The following is an 18,201-nucleotide window of genomic DNA, read 5'->3' on the forward strand; positions in this document are numbered from 1 at the left end:
GCAGAGTGCTTCCTGCAGTAACACTATGAGGTCTACTTGACTGTAAATCCAAGTGGAAATGGCCAGTCTTCTCCGTGCACGCAACATAGCAGAAAATTGTATAGTCACTAAAGTGTGCGTTATTGTCCCACTGATGTCAACTTGTCCTTCAGCCATTATAAAGAGCTGTTCTCCCTTACTCATTAGAAATACGTTAATTCTTTATCTAGGTTTAATATCAAAGTTTTCAACATATGAAACGTTCAAATTAAGAAAAAAATCTGTCAAACCACACATAATCTGATTAACAAAATTAAGCACATTGCACAAATTCATAGTGTCCCTTGTATTTGGATCCTTTAAGCCAAACCACAGAGTCCCACAGAGACTCCAAGAGACAAGTTCAACAAAGTGTATCCACTGGTGGTATGCATAACATTTTACATACTGTTGCAGTTAATGTGTTAAGACGAACAGCAAAAAAACACATTTCCTTTCGAAAAGTTTTGAAAACTGTACAGCTGCGGAATTTCCTTACAGGTCAGAGGTCATTAGCCACTCCGGTGCTACAATACTTTGTGTCCATAGTAACAAATCTTTAAAAATGATTAACCTGGCTACCATGATATTGTCATATATAATCCCATTCATAATTACCCGCCACATCAAGACCACAAATTGTGCTCACAGCCAATTACCAGCTTCTAAACTACAAAATAAAAAAGTCCTAAAAAGTTAACTTAATTTTTAAAGGAAACGGGTTCACAACAGGTATCATAAACCAATGTCCAGCATAAAGATGGATTTAGAAAAGAAAATAAGTAAAATAAAATGAAATTCTGACATTTTGGCCCATGATTAGTGAACACGGGAAACACAGAGGACAAAGTCTCTAGTCCAGAAGAACTCTCTGTGTTTCGGGAGTTGAGGAAAAGGGTCAACTCATGTTCCACAAGACACTTCTGTTCTCTCCTTCCTGGGGCACTCCAAAGCATCCTCATTCTTGCCACAAACACACAAGTCAGTGCTTGCTTTAAAAATATATAACTGCAACCTGAAGACAAAGAAAAACCAAGAAGAAGAAAATAATCTCAACATTTCCCTCCCCCACTGATGAGCCCTTGACAGCTTAGTCGATCTTCACAGCAGCGTAGATCTTCCGGATGAACATGTAAGCAGCATAAAATCCGATCGTCCCAGTCAGGAGCCAGAAGGACAGCACCATTAGGGCTGTGTAGCCGAAGTACAGCAAGGAGGGGATGAACTCCACGATGTCCAGCTGCAAAAGCCACCGAGAGAGAGAGAGAGACAAACCTGTCAACAGCCAAGTCCTTAGATTCCACTCATGCTGACTGATTAGGAGTCTTCACCGACCCCACCGGCGCCGTCAGGCAACATCGGCAGCAGGACAAAAGAGCGATGGAGGGGAGCTACGGCCGTGGCAACACGAATCAATGTGCACGCGCGTGTGCGCCGTACCGGGGAGCGGATGCGTTCACGTTACAGACAAGTACAGGTCACTTGTAATTATGAATGCGAACCGTAAAGATCTGAGCAAAAAAATTGGAATCGAACAATGAGCTCAATGAGTCCAGCTAACAGAACAGTGTTGACTACTGAAACCCGGTGCCATACGCCTTCTGTATGTACCGGACCATATTGTGACACAGGTTTCGGTGCCACTTAAATATCTGAGCTGGCAATTGAAATATTTGCCCTTGAGTGCTAGGGGCAACTTAAGCATCACTGAACCACACGTGTCAATGCTAGTTGATATAAGACTTGGTCTATATTGTAAAGAGGGAAAAACAAAACATTTCTGTGTACAGTGTGTGCATGTATTTTAAACTTTGCCTAAGCAGTATGCCTTCGTCACAGCCAGTATGGCCAAATTTGAACAGCTAAGGCTTTATTAACCTGAGTCTCTTGCCTGGCCTTCAGCTGGATTTTTTTATATGACTGAACAATAAAACATGCAAACACCCTAACAACGAAGAATATTAAACAGTAAATTTTGTAAATATTGCATCTGTTCCTTGGGAACACGGTGTCTCTCATGCTTGTCAGATTAGTAAAACTAAAAGTAAATAACCCCACTGTAGGACTAGCCTCATGGACTGTGTCACAGTACCTTGTTGACAAAGTAGAATACTGCGTAGATTAGCACGTAGAAAGCTGATCCACCAGAGACCAGGAAGGTCCTCCACCACCAGCGGTAATCCTGGAGAAGGGAAGGGTGTAGCTTGTAATTACACCAGTCTGTTATACTGCCCATCACATACCAGTATTTATACTATCCTGGAAAACTACATGCCTTTCTGTGCTGAGTTAGCGGCACTTAGTAAATGCAACAGGGTCAAAACTGCTTTCAGTCATCTTACTTTGATACGAATAAGGCCTTCAACAAAAAACTTTGCAACATGTAAGGAAGCGAACATAAGTAACACTCATACTACACTATCAAAGTAATAGTGAAACATGGTAGTAGAAATATTCAAGTCTTGGATGGTTTATCTATTCTTTATATTGCTTCTGTAGTTCAATAAATAGAGCACTGAGCTAACAAGGCAGAGTTTGTGGGTTCAAATTGCAGGAAGCAAACAAACTGGAACCCATTCCTTTGCCCGAAATGGATAAAAGTATCAGATAAATGTTCTGCATAGGTGGGCAACTGCACCTACTTGACCAGACACCGACAAAAGTACGCACTGGTTAGGATGTTCTTGTTTTGCAAGAACTAAGAGCAAGGAGTACTGACTGAGTCACATGATCTCAACCCCATCAAACATTCATGCCTCTTTTGCAGTTTGTCATTCAAAAAAAAAGGGAACAAAATTCATGGATTTTTTGGGGGAGGAAAAAAACTTGATGCTGAATTGTTACGCTGATAATGTAACTTGTGGTGAACAATTTTGTATCAGATTAGAAAAGAATGCTAAATAGAAGCATTTCCACTAGTGGTCTCAGAGTGTTAAATCCCACTTTACATGTTCGACGTGCACAGCTGAGGAAACAAGAAGTTAAGCTGGTAGCACCTGCTTCTCCAAACCACTCACAGGTGGATGCACCTGCACCATGTTCTCCACTAAGCACAGGGGTAGCTACGAAGACCAGCAGTACTCAGCACATACCTCAGCACATAGCTGAAAATAGACCATAACGATGCTGATCTGAGAGCAGGACACCACCAAGATGATGAAGACGAGAAAGAGGAACCCAAACAGGTAGTAGAACTGGTTCTCCCATATAGCCTGTTGGGGAAGAAAGACATGTATCTATATTACACAGGCAGAAGTTTCACAATAACAGTGAGACAAACATGTCATCCATTCATCCATTTTCATAACATTCATTTTCCAGTGTCAGTGGGTTGGGACAACAGTGTCTAAAGTGACGTAACTGAAACCGTGAATGTGAAGTCTACAAATGAAAACAGGTTACTGTGTGTGTGCGTGTGTGTATTATATATACAGTCATACATGCATACATATATATATAAATGTGTCTAAAACTTACATGGCTAAAATTCCAGGTAATCACTCATATATAACCAGACCATTAAGCCAACTTGAAAGCATCACATTTCACAAAACATATGCATGGGGCAAGGCTTACACTGAAGATGAAGAAGAGCTCGATGAACATGGCTCCAAAGGGCAGAATCCCAGCCATCAGGATTCTGTTCAACGAGAAGCGACACAGTCAGTCAGCCTTGAGGAGCAGCACAAAGCTAACCTCAGTGTAACAACTGAGTTACATGCAAGATCTTCGTGGGGAGAGAGGCACAGACGCCTGTCACAGAGCCTGCGGGGAGGGGTGAGTGTGTCCTGGGAGATGTCCTCACCCCACAAACTTGTTCATGTACCAGCGCTGCTCCGGCACCTGTCGAGGGATCTGATTGGTGCGTACGGGATTGTCATACGGCTGCTTGCGGAAACCAAAGTAGTATCCAAGGTAGACGAGCGGCATGGAGATGCCAAACCACATGCATAGGAGGGCCACCATGGTGCTGAAGGGCACCTGCAAGACGACACGCATCCACACCCTGTCAAATGGGCAACATGCGGGCGGACATACGGCGCCGCTCATATACTTATGTCAGCAGTTAGTGCTGCTTATGGCCAATGCTTACCGCGCCAGAGGAATGCTCTCCCCAGATAAAACAGTTAAGAATGAAGCAAATCCCAAAAACCACTCCGGGGTACAAGGTGGCAGTCTGTGGGGCAAAGCACACAGTTGGCATGGGAAAGACAGGAGACAAAAAATAAAGCAAAATTACACTAGACAGCCACAATTTAAAAACTGTTCAGTGATATCCAACCTATTCTGGGCACACCCAGGACAAGGTGCCAGCTCATCACAGAGTACTTGACCAAACACATGGATACAGATTAAGGAAGGAGGAGGTGGGGGGCGCTGCTGCACGCACCACACGACGAACCACCTCAGGGATGAGAACCTCAGCAGTACACTAGCCCAAATAGACCACACCCAAATTTCCCTGTAAGTTGGAGAGGACTTCCTTACAGGGCTGGATGTAGATTAACGTCATACCCAGGATGAAGCAATTTGGTTAAGAGCCTTGCTCAAGGGAACAACGGAGTAGGATGAGTGCTGGCATTCATGGGATTCAAACCAGCAACCTTCCAATTGCTGTCACAGACCCCTAGCCTCAGAGCCACCACTCTGACAGAGTAAGGGTAGTGTAAAAGTCTCTCTCTCTCTCTCTCTCTCTCTCTCTCTCTCTCTCTCACACACACACACACACACACACACACACACACACACACACACACACACACGATGAGTGTACTCACACAGAAGGCGCCCTTCTTCCAACGGTGTCCTTTTAGAGTGCGATACAATCTGCCAGCAAAGTATCCACCGAACACCCTGAATAGCAAGAGAGCGCATGGTTACATACCCAGTATCCCCTAGAACAGAAGACTATACTATTTACACTAGACAATTTAAAAACTTATTTTCAGTGATATCTAATGTGTGGCCTTCCTGTTTGCAAAGGCACAGAGACTGGCTTTGATACTGAAATGCCCCAGGTGGTACAAAAAAAAAAAAAGAATATATGAATAATTCATAGTGGGAGGGGCCAAAGCAGGAAGTCCATTAGTTTGACAGTGTAATGACAGTGCCACGTACCCCATGAACATGAAGAGGAAGCAGGACGTCGTCATCAGGGCACCGCGACTGGAAGGAGACAGCATCCCCAACATGGCCACAACTACCAGATGGATACATGAAGGGACAACAGTGTTTCATTAGACTGGCCAAGATTTTAACTTCTTTGTGCTAAATCCAGACAATTAGGAATAGTAACATAAATGAAAGTGAAAGTAGCAGTAATAAGCTGCCATGACTTTATTAGGCAAAATAAGCGACTAAAAACTTCTGACACATTCCAAAATGGGTATAAACGTCTTAGGTAAACTACCATTACTTATACTTTCAATGTTGCTGATGAATTTTAAAAATTAAGTCCCCATTCCCTCCTTTAAGCCTCCAGATGGTAACTCGGCAGCAGGAGCACACTCACATATGACGATGAGGACCATGCAGAAGAGCTGTATGCCGGAGCCTAACAGGGAGCTGAGAATCATGGGATACTGAGGGGGGCGGAAGACATCACCATGGACGTTCTTCCAACCAGACTCCTCCATGGTGTCCTCCTATGAAGAGCGAGAAGAAAAGGTCAATGCACATTGACACTCCAGGCCAAACTCCAGCACACAATTAGAGGGAGAACATTCACATATGCCAAGGCACTAAAACCTGTTAAAAAAAAAATAAATAAATAAAAACTCAGATCACAAGATGTGTTCTCAAGGAAGAATATTAGTTGTTCAGCAAGCATAGCACAAATGGGGTCAAAAACTATTTCAAATACAGTAAGACCTCGGACATTCGCGAGATGACGCTCCAGAACCCGTCGCGAATGAGGAGGATTCGCGAATGTTTGGTAGTGTCACAAAAAATGGTAATATGGGCTTATTTCTATAGTTTAAATCCTAAATATGCTACCAAAACATTTTAATTTCATTTAAAAGATAGATTAATACATTACCTTTAAAAACCAACCCTTTCAGTGTTTATAACAAATGCGTCTTGAGATGGAAACCCCGGACACATGTGTTATATACGTATATATTAGCACCTTTCAAGAAATTTATCATTTTTGTGCGTCGAATTTACATTAGCGTGTACTTACTATTACAAAATAGTAAATTAACTATTTTCTAATGTTCATGTAACCTTTAGTATTCCTGTCACGTATTGCCGGGGCATGGACCAGAGAAGCAGGGACAGGACGCAAGGAATCGGGAAAGACGGGGTTAATCAAAATGTAAAGACAAGCAGGAGAACAGAACAGGCAGCAAACTCAAAATAATGTTAATGACTGGACTCGGGAAACACTTAAATACAGAGAACTGGAAACAGCTGATCACACAGGGATTCCACACGAGGTAGATGAGGAGGCGTGGTACACAGGAGGATCAGACAAGCAGGTTATGACAAATAGAACGGGAATAAACTATGCGAACGGGATTCGCATCTTGTAAAGGTACAGTACAGTATGTACATAATAAGGAACGCAAATGTGCGAAGGAAAAAGAAAAGAAAAAAAACGCAGATGCCAATAAGTTCAGTTCCAATTAAATTTTCGCATGAAGCGCAAATGTACGAGGGCTTACTGTAGTCAGACACTGCTGGATTACAAGCTGAGATTCAAGCAGAAAAACACACAAAATCATCATCAGAAAGGAATGAATTCTCCTACAATGTCATCCTCTCTGTTGTAGTTAGCTATGTCCTTCCTCAAGGTCCTGATGATGATCATACTCAGAATACCTGCACAAAAGAAAAGCAACCTTACCCAAGAGTAGTTGAAAACAACACCAGAAGGCATGCTAGGTTGGACATATATGCACTGAGCTTTTGAACAGGAATGAAAACTAAATATTCAAAACTCATGAAACATTTAAAAATATACACAAACTGACGCCATTCACTCTTGGTAATTCATATGATGGTACAAAGTAATATATTATGGATCATCTGCTATAGCAAGTAACAGAAACAGAAAAAGGAAGGGTCTTGACTCCTATCACCTCCACAAAAAGTCTTTCATTTAACTGTTCCCTCTTAAAGACTGCGAAAGCAAACACTCTTTAGCTCTCTTGCCCTCTCAGTATAATACAGCAGGAACCCTTCCGTTGTACCCTTTCAGATGAACAGTGTCATCTAAGATTGGGATTTGTATGCTCTTAACTGTGGATGAGACACACTGCCCTTTAACAATGAAGGTCATCTCAGCACGTGCACTAAGGAAAAAGTGTCTCACCGGAGAGAAAGAAGACCACAACAACTGAGTTGACAATGGAGAACCAGTGGATCTGCACGTCGCTCATGGTGAGGTAGGTGTCCCATCGCGATGCCCACTTTATAGAGCTCTCCTAGGAGGGATGACGTCAGCATTAGATGCCAAGAATGGATAAACCCCCCTTCGTTTGCACCCGTTCAGGTTCTGCACAGAAACATTACTCAAATTCACCGTGGGAAACCGGGGTCCCCTGCTCACCTCCCAGTGGACAGAGTACGTGAAGAGCACTTCGTTCTCCTTCTTAGGGTCGATTTCCTGCGGTGCAGAGCCACTGGCATCAGGCAGGTTGCAGACCCCACTGCTTTCTGCCTTCAGGTCTATGAAGAACACAGAGTGTAAGTTCTCTCACATCTGTCTATTAAGTGCTATACTCTTCATTACAAAAGCAACTGAGGCTTGGGCAAGGTATTACAAAAGATGGGAAAAAATTACGGCATTTCGGATACGCGAATCAGCAAGGATCAAAGTAAACGTGGGTTGAATCTACTCCAACTGTGAAATGTCTGCAGCACAATTATCCTGCCAGCTGGGCGGTGGTAAGAGGTAGTGATGGCCAAATGAAGCTTCATGAACCATTTGTTGTATTATTTGACTCCACTAGATGGTGCTCTTGATTCGCTTCAATCAAGCACACCATCTAGTGAGGTCAGAAAGTACAGCAACGGTTCACGAAGCTCCATTTGGCTATCACTTGTTAAGAGGACCATTAGTTTACATTAACTCTTTTGCAATCTCTCTTAAATGATTCTAAGAAGAACACTTAAGTACTTGTATGGCAAATCTATATGTTGAAGTTAAAGCAAGGTTCACAGATTGACCAGTTATTTCAGGGTATGTTAATGAACCAACGTAAACTGCATTTGGATGACTAAAGCAAATACTAACAGTCATCACTTTTATAACTGAAGAGAAAACTGTTGTATGAGAGAGACAAGATTTCGTGGACCTTACCTTCAGCTTTGACACTCTGGGGCACCACCTCGAAGCGCACAACCCTGAAGTTGTGGTCGTCTTCCTGATCCACCTTTTCCTTGTGGTAATAGAGGATGAAGGAGAGATGGTTGTGCAAGTAGTACTGGGGAGCACAAGAGAAAGGTTACTCTTAGAGGCTGCAGTTGCAAAAACAAAACAAAACCAAAACTTACCATTATGAATTAGTCACATTCAACAGCAGCTTGAAATAAAAACACTTCTTCAAAAGGAGCAAAAGGGTGAATCCCAAGAGAAGCATGTTGAGAGACCGAGCAAATGATTTGTTTTTCTTAATAATGCATGTTGACAGGCTCATTAAGTCAGTGTTAAGTCTATATTATCCCTGGAATTAATCATGGAAGACACCAAGCCTTCTCGCAGTGGGTACCTTGCTGTTTTCTGTGAAGCCTAGCCTGTAACCATGCTCAAACTGTACGTCTTTCATGGCTTCCTTCTTCTGCTCCTCTTCCGCCGCTGCCTCGTGGTTTGGGTATTCTAGCCGCGTAGCCACGGGGAGGTTGTCTGCAATGCTGTTACCACAGGACAATCAGACATTACCTATGATCTATTAACCATGACTGCATCTAGTAATGCCTGAGGACAATTCATGAAGTCTACGGCATCTACTGAGAAGGAGGAGACACAGAGAGACAACAGGCAGAGGGGCTCACAGGTGGACGTAGTACTCCTCTTGGATACGCTCGGCCATCAGCTTGCTCTGGTCCAGGGTGAGCTTGCTGGCCTGCTCACATACAACCTGGCACCTCTTCTCCTGGTTCATCAGCACCATATAAGGCGTGTTCACGATGCGGTCGCCTCGCAGTACTTCACCTGTGCGCGAGGTAGACAGGAGCAGCATGAGTAGGGCTAAGTTAATTGTTGGCTAGTTACTGGGAGATCAATCGCAGTCAAAAGGGGACACAGCCAGCCATCCATCCATCTATCCATATAGACACACACACACACAAACACTCATCCACTTACGAATGATACACGTTCCAAATGGCTGTTCGTAACTTGAAATGTTCGCAAGTCGTTATTCAACATCATTTTACGTGTGTTTATGTAAGTACAAAGAACTAGGATGCTGGGAGTACGCACGCTACGCTGCTGCGCGGCGGGAGTAGCGGCCAGAAGCCGTACTGGGCGGAATTGGCGCACAGGGAAAAAAAATTCATGCTGCGGACAAGAAACAGGAGCCCAATGAACACAATTTGGACTTACAGTCCTCTTTGTTTGTATGTCTGAAAGTTCGCAAGTTGAACGTTTGCAAGTAGAGGAGCGTCTGTGTATGTGAGAATTTGAATAATTTGAAAAAAGCAATGAATGACTGGGCTTGGGCTGTTTTGCGCACTCGCTACAGCTGATGATACATGAGGGACTGCTATTGCAACAAAGTGTAAGTGATGCTATTACCAGTGGGAGAAAGATTGTGGGGTATTTATTTTAAGCATTCGCCACTTGTGTATACTCTCTTGCTAGATATTCAAATTGAACAGCAAATGCCTCAAAAATGCTTAAAACAAGATGTACAAACGAGTTGGAATAGTATGTTATGCATGTTTCTAATACCCTACTTAAAGATTATTTGGCATACTTTTTTCATTTTTTATTTACTAGTTTAAAAATATTAATAAAGTATAAGTACATATTAAATAATTCATTAATTAAATTAAAATATTAAAGTGAAAAGAGCTCTTGTATCGGAATCTGATAGGAACTGAAAAAATGTGGACTGGCTCATCCCTAAGTCCCAGCACTGGAAATGTGAGGCAATGGCATCATCCAGTGAGCCACAATGCTAGCGTGAACTGGGCTAACAACACCAAACGGAAATTCAACTAAATTATCAAAATCGAAGAACAAGACATTGAAAGTCTCAAAAAAATTACAATCAGGTGTCAAAGGTCTCCGCCACTTGAGCTAACATGACATTCCTGCTGATAGCAGCAGGAAGATACCTTGTAAAAATAGTAAAAAAAAAAAAAACTGTCAGAGCGGAAAGGGAAAACCGTTTCACTAAGAATGCAATTCAATGCCAGGCCATCCGCGGGTGAGCTGAAACTGCAGGACAGCCAAGTCATGCGACAAAATTATATTCGAGAACACGTTAGCAGTTTTTAATCATTGTGATCTGTACTTAAAATGACTTTCAGAAGTAGAATTACCAAGCCTTTGCTGACAGGGCAATCGTTTTTGAGTCCAAATGCACACCACAACAGTTTTCTGGATAAGATACCTCTGAAATGAACCTGAGGACAGTGGTGTAGGTGAAAATCCATAACTCCCACAGAGAACCAAAAGAAGATGATACTCAGTTGGCCTTCAGGAATAATCATAAGTGGTCAACAAGCAAAAAAAAAAAAAGACAACTACGGAGAAGCGCTGGCAAGAAGAGATACAAGAGGCACTCACCCAGGTTCTCGGCCTTGTAGACGATCTGCAAAGGCCGACAGAAGGGCAGCGAGTAATATTCATAGGGCAGCTGGGTGCGGGAGCTAGTCAGCTTCACTGCCTGCACACAAGGTGACAGTCCTGCGTTTACTCTTCTACACTGAGTCAATTTCAATTATTTAAACGTGCATAATTAAACAAGTTAAAGCTGGTACTGTACGTCACTCCATACATAGGACATAATTCATGGAAACAGCATGGAAGCAGCTAGTACAAACATTAATCGAACCTAAGATAGCTAGAACGTAAAATATTTGTTTCGCTTAAATAAAAATGCATTTGTAACAAAAACGTAAGTGACAGTAACGAAAATATTTAAAAAAACATGAGCTTTAAGTGATGTAACGTGATGCTTGTGTTACTCATTCTTGGAGAAATTGTTTATTGACAGTTCATTGTGTTAAGTATCTGGCTTGCTATGAAAATACAACCAAACATTTGATAATGTCCGTTGCAGGCATCAAATTGTCATTCTTGTCTGTCAGGAGTCCACCACTGATGATGTCTGTCAAATACCCAGCATGCAGCTTTGGTTTGGAAGGTGACTGGACCACGCAGAAGCATATGACTGAATATGGTGCACAGGTGCTATTGTTTTTAAGGGGACAGCTTACAAAAGCAAACAGCAGAAGAAGGAATTCTTCATTATGAAAATCAAGTAAGCGCTGCCTAACATCTGTATCGGTTCTTGGTAAACCTCCCAGCCTTATTGTGTATTCAGCTTGTGATGGAAAGAAAGCAGCACTAACTTGTCATTCAAAGTCAATCCTTACCTTAATCTCCACCACGTCATTTTCATTGAAGTTCATTGGTGCCACTCCTGGTACATAGAAAGTCCTGGCCACATGTACAAGGATTACAAACAGCAGCCCCTGAAACACACACACAATCACACACAAAACGTCATTATGCAACATTCATCAAGACTCTTAAGACTCTTGTTGGGTTCATTTTACAGGCTGCTTGTGAGCAATCTCCACCAAGCCAGAATCGGATATTCAGCCAGATATTCCGATTTTGGATTCTTTGTGTTCTCTGTCTGTTTAACAAAAGTTCTGCATAGCACCTGCACTTGTGTCAGTGTGAGTTTAGGGGTTTTGTTATGGTGGGATGACTGTATATGTCCCTGACAGCTGCCACTATTATGCTGCGGCAAAGTCAGTATATAATGCCAATAGGACAAAGAACTAGAGAAATATGTTATCTTGTCCATTTTTTCTGATCACGCTGATTTTGAGTGATATAAACGGGTGCACATAAACTAGTATGAAAGTACGCAATTGCCAGTGATACGTCCAGCAATTCACTGTAGTAGTGCAAATGCGTATGTACTTTATATGCATTTGCGCTGTTATGACAAGAAATTACTATACCTTGTAACCTTTATGCAGCTAATCTGTACTTCTTTCCCAGTGTAAATGCTAAAATGCACACTGGTTTCTTGTCATAACAGCACAAATGCACATTCTACAAATACGTATTTTCATAAGTACTGTATACCAATATACAGCTATAAGTACTGTATACCGAAATACTACTCCGTTGGATGGCAGCAATTTCAACTGATGGAAATATAAACATAACATGCCAGATATGGGATCTTTAGTAATAGTTTTGAACAAAAACTGGAAATAGACAACTGAAGTGAACACTAAAAATGACAAGCAAAGCTGGAAAAGAGCGCAGAGAACACGTGGCAGCCATGATGCGTACATGTATGTATTGTGAGCGTCAGGCATAAATCAGCCCTTATAGGGAGAGCGGTGCTCCAATTTAATTCCGCACTATTGTTTTTACATGCATACAATGGACGTCAAAAGAACGGAGCAAATCAAAACTTTTCTGCATTATACTCAAAGCAAACTTGCACCCTAAACAAATAAACTTTACGTAACATGGAGAAACACAGAAGCACAGAAAAAAAACAGAACGGCTGGTACTACTTGTCTTGTCAGAGCATCGAGATTACCTTTCCGAATAATATGCATAATGAATAACTGCTGCCATGTAACGTGATACCATGACACTCAAATTGACAATTATGTTACCAGGTGAGATGCAAAAGGTCACAAATACTCAACTAGCTACAAAACTGACAGTCTGACTGGCAGTTTAGATCGATATAAGAAACCCATTCAGAAGTCCATTCAGTATTAGTCTACTATTCCTTCACTTAAGCAGGCAAGCATTACTGTAGCATTTTTGAAGAAGAGTAGTTAGAGCCAAAAACAACATGTGCAAAAGGTGTGCAGTCCCTTTTAATTGAGGAAACAAACCCAAGGATCCACAAGCAAAAATGCTATAAGCAGCCAGTACATACACCTTGGCTAAGTTAAATAATTTCCTCAGACAGCCTGCATCAGAAATAACATCTACAGCAGAGCGCTTCAGGCCTCTCTTGATTCCAAATCCAAGCCTTGCTTTCAGGTCTCCCAGGCAGTCAGTTTAAATAATTACTGATTCTGATTGGTAAAGGAAGGCTGGAAAATGAACAGTGCTTGCACCTTGAGGACCGCGATTTGAATAGCCTTGATCTACAGCATTACTGCGTTGCAAACCAAAGCCCACAAAGCTGAGTGCTCATCCTACAGCCGGTAACCCTGCTGATTCACAAATGCACAGCGAAACACAGTCCAAATAACGCTGTCATGTTAGCTGATGGCTGATCTCATCAGCAAGAATGAGTTAGCATATTGGAGCTGGAGCAGCTTGAGGACTGGTGCAAGGACAACAATCTGTCTCTTACTGTGTACAAAACGGCAGAGTTCACTATTGACTTCAAGAAGACCTGCTGTCATGCCCGGCTCGTCCGCTCCTCGTGTGTGCCACGCCCTCTGATTACCCACATGTGCTTCCCTGATCGTCTCCAGCTTTGCCCGATTCCTTTGATTAGTCTTGGTGTATTTAAGTCCTGGTCTGACCTGTTTCCCCTGTCCGTCATTGTGGTTAGATGTGGTTTGGTGAGGTTCCTTCCTGTCTGATGTTCCCGTAATAAACCCCCAGTTTTGCCCTGACTTCGACCCGTTTGCCTGTTCCTTGCCCACCTACCCGCACGATCGCCGCTTCGCACGCCCAGGATCGTGACAGAATGACGGACCTTATGAAGAAGAGGAAGCAGAGGAGGAGGAAGCTCCCAGAGGAGCCGATCAGTCTGGGAGCCTGCTCCCTGGCGAGGCTCTGGGCTCCCAGTGAGGACGAGGAGGGGGAACCCTTCGCGTTCCCAGACCTGGAGCCAATCGCTCCAGAGCAGCTACCGCCCCTTGACCGGTACGATTACCGGCCAGAGAGACTGAGTAATTCGGGAGGTATCAGGGCGGTAAGCGACCACGAGTATCCCGAGTCCCGAAGAGGACCACGCCCGTCTCCCTCTCACGGGACTTGCCTGTCCCGCCACCTGCGGCAGTCACCCCTGAGTCACCTCGCCTCTGCCAAAGGAAATAGCCACTTTGGCAAACCAGTTCTTCACCCTCCAAGGGCTATTTGTGAGGGTGATGGACGAACCAGCGACGCCAGAAGGACCTGAAGCTGAGCAGCTAGTTGCACGGCTAAAGAGAGGCTTCGCGATCGTCGCAGGACCGCCTCACTCAATTCCAGTTCAATACGATTTTATTTTAACAGCACTTTCAACAAGGAGCATTGTCACAAAGCATTTTACAGAATCTAGGGACTGAGGCCACACTGGCAAAAAATTAAAAAAAAAAAAAAAAATGGTGAAATAAGGATGGCGATTCAATTGCATAAATTTTTTGAGGAAAAATCCTCCTTACAGATAAAGAAATTTCTACTTCCAGGTTGTGTGCTCTTGTGTTCACAAGCTGCAGGTAGACAAGTAAATCAGCACTGCCAGTATGTGAATTCCAAAATGTAGAAGCACAGGGAAAGGTTAGTTAATATTTGTAAAGGGAGCGCTACTTGATGATCTTTGAGCTACAACCCTTTGGGGTAATTTGTCCATTTTTTGTAGCACAGAACGCTCCCTCTGAAGGTTAAGATTATCTTACTGCTACTATGGTTTTGGGAAACGCTTCTCATTTGTAGCATAAAAAAGTCATTCTTGCTAGCTACAACAGCAATGGTCAATACTCTGAGATTACTTTTTCCTTAGCTAGTTAGCTATGTTATCTTAAGAGTTATATAAAATCATCCAATGTGTCAAGCAACAAGCATTTAACAAACATGGTGTCAAAGGGATCACTCTGGTCTACAGCAGAGGTGCAGTGTTTGCTGGAAATTTGGGCTGACAAGGGAATCCAGGAACTGGATGAAACACACAAAAATCCCAAATATTTGGTAAAATACAGGACTATCTTATGCGAGGCATCATTAAATGAGAATCTCTGCGTGACATACTCGATAAATCTATAATAGGGCTGATTGTCAGTGCGCCCAAATTGACTCCAAATAAGCCATGAAATAAGTACATTAATAATAAAATCCATCGCTATGTGCGATAGTGATTTTCTTCAGGAACTGATTGGGTTACGGTGATGACTAAAGCATGCTTGGGCCCGGAACATTAAGCACAATGTGAGCGCAGACCAGCAGGGGAGGGGGGTAGGGGGACAAGTGTGAGTACGCTCTTAGAAGTGGTCTCAAAGTACCGGCTTGCAACCTTATTAAATCTGTCGTCTCCCACAGAATACAAAATGATAACGTAATTCATTGTCGCCATAACTTCCACCAGCAAGTTTCACCACTGAAAACCCTGCCCGACATGCTTTTTTTCTGTTTAGTCCTGTAATTGTCTTTTTGAAAATTTATACTAGCTTGTTCTCCCTGTAGCAACCATAAAAATTAACTTTCCGAGATTCTATTTTCCATGTCATACATGAATGATGTGTAATTAAGTTGTAATGGTAATTAATATTTGTGATTTTTTTTCTGTGAAATTAAAAAAGGTTTAAATTTAGATCAAAAATAATTGAATAATCAATTAATCAAATCAAATCATTCCCTCGATAGTCGTAATTGTAACTAACGGGCAGGCAACGCTTTACATGCCTAATTTCAAAAGGTTTATTGTCACTAGTACAAGTAACTAATACTAACTACAGTGAAACACTTACTTGCATGTTTCCTGCAGACTGGGTAATTTAACATTGGGAAACAAGACCACAGGACTAGAGATGCACTTATCATGCTCGGGCCAGATGGAATTGTACTGATTTGAGACATTTAACTGAGATGATCCTGTAACTTAGTGCAGTGTGGGGGAAACTGGGGGAAGAAACTTGCAATCAATGCATCTCTACACAGCACAATACAAGTAAATAACTAACTATAAATATGCAAATATAAACATGGATATGGAAATATGGATGTACCTGTAAAAATAAATATGGTATAGATATGTACCATCTGACAGAAGGCATGGCAGCATCTGAGTCAGTTTGGCTTGACTTTGGAGCAACTTCTACCTCATTGCTGCTACATTTATGGCTTAAAGTTCATTTAATTGAAATTATTCTTTTCTGCTCTGCATTGCCTTTGTGATGTTCGTCCTGAAATTACCCCAGGTATGCATTAGCCAATGACTTTTTAATTTTTTAATTTTTTTTTTACTTGCACTGTCGGTAGTTTTATGTTCAGTACCATCTGTGGTCTGCTTTCAGGTCCATGGAATCAGAGCTCAGCTTTGTCTGTGTACTGCACTGTACACCTCAGCAACGGATGGTATGACAAAGTCCCACGTGACCTGACATCATGCAAAGGAATGCGGAAGTGAAGTGCGGCACATTCCACATGCATTAAGTAAAGAATAACTAAGACACTATCCTACGTTCAATTAAACAGTAATCAAACTAGTCTCATGGACCACTGGACTGAGCCAAAAACTTAAGGCAAATGGTGTGTACACCAGTGTATTTCACTGGTTTTGAAGGGCAGGCATGATTGCGGCCCATGTATTCAATACAAAGGTATAATATACCAGTAACTACAGCACTGCCACTATATCATAAAGAAGTTCAGTATTTTCACTTATGTTTGAATGATATACTGTGATATTAGCGAAATTACATCATACATCCTAATAGCTGGAATAATATTTCGTTAAGGGTAATACCCTAGAAACCCAGCTATGCAAGTTAAACATTATGTATCATTTTACATTTGCAGTAACACACTTGTTACAGTAACTTAGAAAGTATTTGTGCTCCCAAGACCAAAATCACGTGCAGCATTTAAGAATTTTCTGAGATACTACGCCACCCAGGTAGAGCACTAAAAACCGGGAGAGATAATAAAGTGTGACAGAATGACACTTCCATCAACACAAAGGCAACGCAGAGACACTTATTGATAATTTCACAAATGCACAGGTGCTACACGTTGATGCTGCTTACAATAATGATATTTTACATAATTGCAATCGTTACGTCGAGAGAAAATAAACGGGGTCAGGTTCGAACGAACAGGTTCATGCAGTTACAATCAAACACTACACTGCCGTCAATTCTGAAAGCAGATTATGATTTGATTTAATCAAGAAACAAACCGTGTATCCTAAAATGACTGAACAAGACTAGCATAATAAAGACAAAAAGGTAATATTAAGTCCTACTTGAATAATTCCTGAAGTGCTGATAGCCAAAAAAAATGAATGGGTATGCTAGACTACCCGGATATCCCGCTGACGTACTTTGAATGGACGTATCGCACCTAATTAAATGATCAAAATGACACTACTCCTTTAACAAGCAGTCCAACTAAGTTAATTAACTAAAACATGCAGAAATCATTATTCTTATGTTGTTTTTAAAGGAATGTCACATTTGTCGAATCGGCTAATGTTACTCCTGTTGCTAACCCATGACGCTAATACGCTAGCTGTACTGGAATACTGCTCTAACCAAGTTAACAAGAGGTTTAATCTTTAATGATATAGTAGGCAAAACTTTACAGGACCTATAAGTGTTTTAAATCACGCGGAGGAACTATAAATTGTGTTACGATGCTATTCTGTACATTTGACGGCTAACTATCCATCTGCTCGAAGGACCCAACATCAACACCAGCCGAACCAACACAGGAAGCACACGGATACTTTACATGGATATACCATGCAAAAATGTACAACTTGAGCCATATGACGTGGACTACGAATAAACTATTGTGTCCGCAACACAACAAAACAGATAAATTATGTACTCGACCGAAAAAGGCATAGCTATAGAATAAAATCGAATTATTTTACGATTAGTACATACCACTGCTGCCGCCATCTTGAATACACGTGTCACTGGTGACGTCAGGGGAAGTCGCGTGCACCCGTACTCGAGGGCTGAAAGGAGGAAGTTTCTCAACACCATAGTATCGATTAGTGTATTATAGCCTTAACCTGATACTTTAAAAATAAAATGCATTAAAATGTCGTATAACAATATTATTCAACCAACATT

The 18,201-nt window shown here is 41.9% G+C and overlaps 1 protein-coding gene across 1 annotated transcript; it reads right to left on the bottom strand.

Annotated features, from left to right (window-relative positions):
• Positions 1 to 193: 193 nt before the first annotated feature.
• tm9sf4 (transmembrane 9 superfamily protein member 4) lies at positions 194 to 18,077 on the bottom strand. The gene is made up of 18 exons (XM_049016943.1): positions 18,010 to 18,077; positions 11,575 to 11,673; positions 10,763 to 10,862; positions 9,019 to 9,178; positions 8,736 to 8,877; positions 8,327 to 8,450; positions 7,574 to 7,692; positions 7,337 to 7,448; positions 6,773 to 6,843; positions 5,531 to 5,663; positions 5,137 to 5,218; positions 4,797 to 4,872; positions 4,112 to 4,195; positions 3,824 to 3,999; positions 3,595 to 3,658; positions 3,111 to 3,230; positions 2,111 to 2,200; positions 194 to 1,258 (listed from the first exon to the last, which is right to left on the bottom strand). The coding sequence occupies exons 1-18, from the start codon at positions 18,022 to 18,024 to the stop codon at positions 1,109 to 1,111; spliced, it is 1,917 nt and encodes a 638-aa protein (XP_048872900.1). The 5' UTR covers positions 18,025 to 18,077; the 3' UTR covers positions 194 to 1,108.
• Positions 18,078 to 18,201: the final 124 nt, after the last annotated feature.

Source organism: Brienomyrus brachyistius, chromosome 6 (assembly GCF_023856365.1).
Source record: "Brienomyrus brachyistius isolate T26 chromosome 6, BBRACH_0.4, whole genome shotgun sequence".
Lineage (NCBI taxonomy): Eukaryota > Metazoa > Chordata > Actinopteri > Osteoglossiformes > Mormyridae > Brienomyrus > Brienomyrus brachyistius.